Here is a 3,656-nt window from a genome sequence, read left to right as displayed (position 1 = left end):
TGAGGTCTACTGAATTTTAAAGTTGAACATTTACTTTTAATTGATAAAAGCATTGGAGGATGATGATTACCGTTGAAATGCTCATTCAACTCACATATCGAATAGAAACAACATTCAATTGGCTCTTTTTTGATTCACTTCTAAATTTTTTGGAACCCTAAAATGTTTATATGTTTAGGCAAGGCATTGTAAAGACTAATACCCAAACTCCTAGCCCCCTCTAGCGAAAACAGTTGTTCAATGATGATTCATCTCTAAGATGATGGCGTCTCCTTGTTTCGTATAAAATGTATTGCCGATCCTCTTGTCATATCGCTCTCATTTTTCTCAATTAAGGAGATACATTCATGGATGAAAAGACTGGGAAGTGGAAGAATCCCTAGCTCTTTGAAGAATGGCCGGCAGCTTGTTCTCTAATGGCCCACTTTTGAACTCTAAATATTTGAATGGATTCTGTAGAGTTCCCCCAGAATGTCACTCATATGATATAAGGGAATGAAACAATGTACAGTAGACGCTTTAATATAGTCGAAAATCCCATTTAAAATTAAAAAAGGCTCCAATATTTGAAAAAAAATTGTCACTTGATCAGATTTGCATTATCGAAAATTTACAGAGAATTATAATTTAAAATGATAGAAAATTCATTTTTTCTACATGTAGTATGTAGGCTACTCAGTTAAAAATAATCAAATCACGATAATAAAGCAAGATAATAAAATGTTCAGTTTCTTGTTTAGGACTGCTTGTATTTACATACAAACTGAAAATCAGTGGTCTAGTGGTAATGAGCGATACAAACTTCGATCTGCTAGCACCGCTTGGTTCGTGGGTTCGAATCCCGCCGATGGCATGGACGTTTGATGTTCTCATCAATTCATCGACACACATTCCATTACCAATACACAAACAAAAAGCTATCTGCGATAAAAAATTCAAAACATTCTTACCCGCATGGCCTCAACCAACAGAGTGCTGTAGATCTTGGTCATGCTGGGCTCTGGGAACAGATTGATGGAGAGCAGACAGAAGTGACGCAGAAACCTGGCATACACCTCCTGGCGACTCCCCCCCGCCGGGCCCATGGCCGCCACAAAGAACAAGTCCTCCACGAAAATCTTGTTCATATCCTTCAGGTCGAACCTTTAAACAGAACAAACAAGTACAATATCAAACAGACATTCCTTTTCTTTTTTCTTTAATATACTAGTGATTATAATACTTTACCAAGATATTATTGTGTGTTGATTTATTATTGTGTATATTTCTACCGTTGGAAGTTGAGTAAATAAATATTGAATAAATTCAGTAACTGTATTTTTGTTATATAACTGATATATTTATTCCATTTTTCATCAAATTCAAAATTTTATTCGCAATTGAGGGCCCTGCCAAACCCGAAAGTTTTTCGGCGGGTGCTCAGTTACAGAAAACAAGTTACAAAAGTTGAATAAACTTGGACAAAATAAATATGACACTTCAAGATTTCAAGTATAAGACAAAAGAAAACAAATGCAAAGTGCAAAAGGAAAAATCTCATTTCATCTTTATTATTTTACAATTAGCTGTATATTTCTTATATTTTTATTTTATTTTTTATTGAGAAATGTATTATGTTGAAAATGTATTGTATTGTGTGAAGAAGGCAAAATGGGGTTCTATCTGTTGTCTCCATTAATTGAAATTGAAAACAATTATTAATTAAATTAAAATTATTATGATGTATACTGTATTGTGATTGAGAGGAAGTTTATAGAATTGCTTCTAAAATTTGTAATGAAACTCTTGTTTGTAACATTCGAGTAAAACTTTCAAAAATCGCCAAAAGTCCATCATTAAGGTCTTCAATTTATAATAATCAAGAGGAGATTTGAAAAAATTAGAATTTCTCACGAAACTCTTGTTTGTGACATTCGAGTAAAACATTCGAAATCCGCCAAAAAATGCATCATTAAGGTCTTTAATTTATTATAATCAAGAGGAGATTTGAAAAAATAGAAATTCTCACGAGACTCTTGTTTGTGACATTTTAAAGTCCAGCCTTCAAAATACACGATAGAGTGCATTATATTATGCATTATGGTGTTTGATTCAGTATGATTTAGAGAAGATTTAAAAAACCTAAACTAATTTACCACGGAACTATTGTTTGTGACGTTCAAATCAAACCTTCAAACAGAACAAAAAGGTATTATAAATGACAAAAAAAAACTTCAAAAATCTCCCTCAAACTCTTGTTCATGTCCTAGTAATTAACATATACAATTAGTTGCATATATTCAATTACTATACATCTCCAGTGTTCGTTCCCAATCATAATCTTCAAATTTTCAACCATCAATGCACTAAGAAATTTCCAACGGAGATGAAATTTAGTAACTAAATATCGATACATCAACATTCCAACCATATATAATAAAAAGTAAAACTTACATTGTCACTTGAATGGTAACAATACGTATGGTACCTCAAACGTCTCATTTTTCAAAAAAACTTTGCATTTTTCCAATTATTTGAGATATTTATTTTAAGAATTGAAATTATCAGTAATTACCAATTTATTAATTTATTCATTTATTGTACAAAATACAACAATCATAACATAATTATGACATTGAAGGAAAAACTAGGCTGAGCCTGTACTATTTCTCTCCAAACATTTTGATAAGAAGTTAATGTTGTCCAAAGGTTGAGGTTATGATATCACACACTGCTTCGTCACTTGATTTTGCAGGATCAATTTCCTTCGGTATTGAAATCTTGATTACCGTGAAGAAGAAATGTGTTAAGGCACAGAATACAGCATAAAGGCCATAACGCCCATAGCACAGAAAATCAATGACATTTTACAGTTATCGTTTATCTATAACTATACTCAGTTTTCTTTTCAGTGACATTTGCCTATTATGACTCTACCCGCTAACCTTGAGTCAAAAGTAAAAGCCGTTTAATCATTTTTGACTAAATACACTAAATACATAATCTTTAGTGGATGCTAAGGTGATTAGATCTTAATCTTCAAGCTTGCTTACCAATATCCATGATCAAAGTACATTCTGAGCAGTTCTAATGGTGGCTGAGCTCCATAGATTTCTTTGGCAGGCATGTTCATGTCATCAATGAACACCAGACAATGCTTGCCAATTGGCGGTCCGAAAACTGACCTCTTTCTCTTGATCAGTTTCGACAGAACTACAGTCTGAAATCAAAAAGCAACCATATTTATATCCTTACAATAAATGGGCAAAGATTGAAATGAACCACTTTTAGATGATGCTCACATTATTAGCCCAGCTTGATAAATATAATAGATGATTTATTAATTTATTTCATTTAATGACCAAAAATACATAGAGGAACAAAAATACATAGCCCTCACTATCTCTAACAAATTTAAAATATATAGTCCTTGCATGCGAGTATTTTGATGTAATGGATAATAAATTTATTGCCAAATACAAGAAATATTTTTACAAATAAAATAATCATTAAATTACAATAGTTTTTGGCGTGACTGGAAAAAGAAGCCTTTAGCTCCAGCCACGAGTTCTAAAAATAAGAAATACGTTTTTTAATCTAATATCAGCAGTACAAATGATACAATTATGTTGATGAATCATAATCTATGGATGTTGAAATTTATAGCAGTACAAATG

The 3,656-nt window shown here is 32.0% G+C and overlaps 1 protein-coding gene across 1 annotated transcript; it reads right to left on the bottom strand.

Annotated features, from left to right (window-relative positions):
* Positions 1 to 950: 950 nt before the first annotated feature.
* LOC120355360 (dynein heavy chain 12, axonemal-like) lies at positions 951 to 3,199 on the bottom strand (the record flags this gene model as incomplete). The annotated part of the gene is made up of 2 exons (XM_039443715.1): positions 951 to 1,143; positions 3,033 to 3,199. Coding segments are annotated over 2 exons (360 nt in total), but the record flags the coding sequence as incomplete, so codon positions are not given.
* Between the last annotated feature and the right edge of the window lie 457 nt (positions 3,200 to 3,656).

This window comes from Nilaparvata lugens, unplaced genomic scaffold (genome assembly GCF_014356525.2).
Source record: "Nilaparvata lugens isolate BPH unplaced genomic scaffold, ASM1435652v1 scaffold10523, whole genome shotgun sequence".
Classification (NCBI taxonomy): domain Eukaryota; kingdom Metazoa; phylum Arthropoda; class Insecta; order Hemiptera; family Delphacidae; genus Nilaparvata; species Nilaparvata lugens.
Note: the sequence above shows the minus strand (reverse complement) of the source record. Positions and strands in the feature narration are given on the sequence as shown.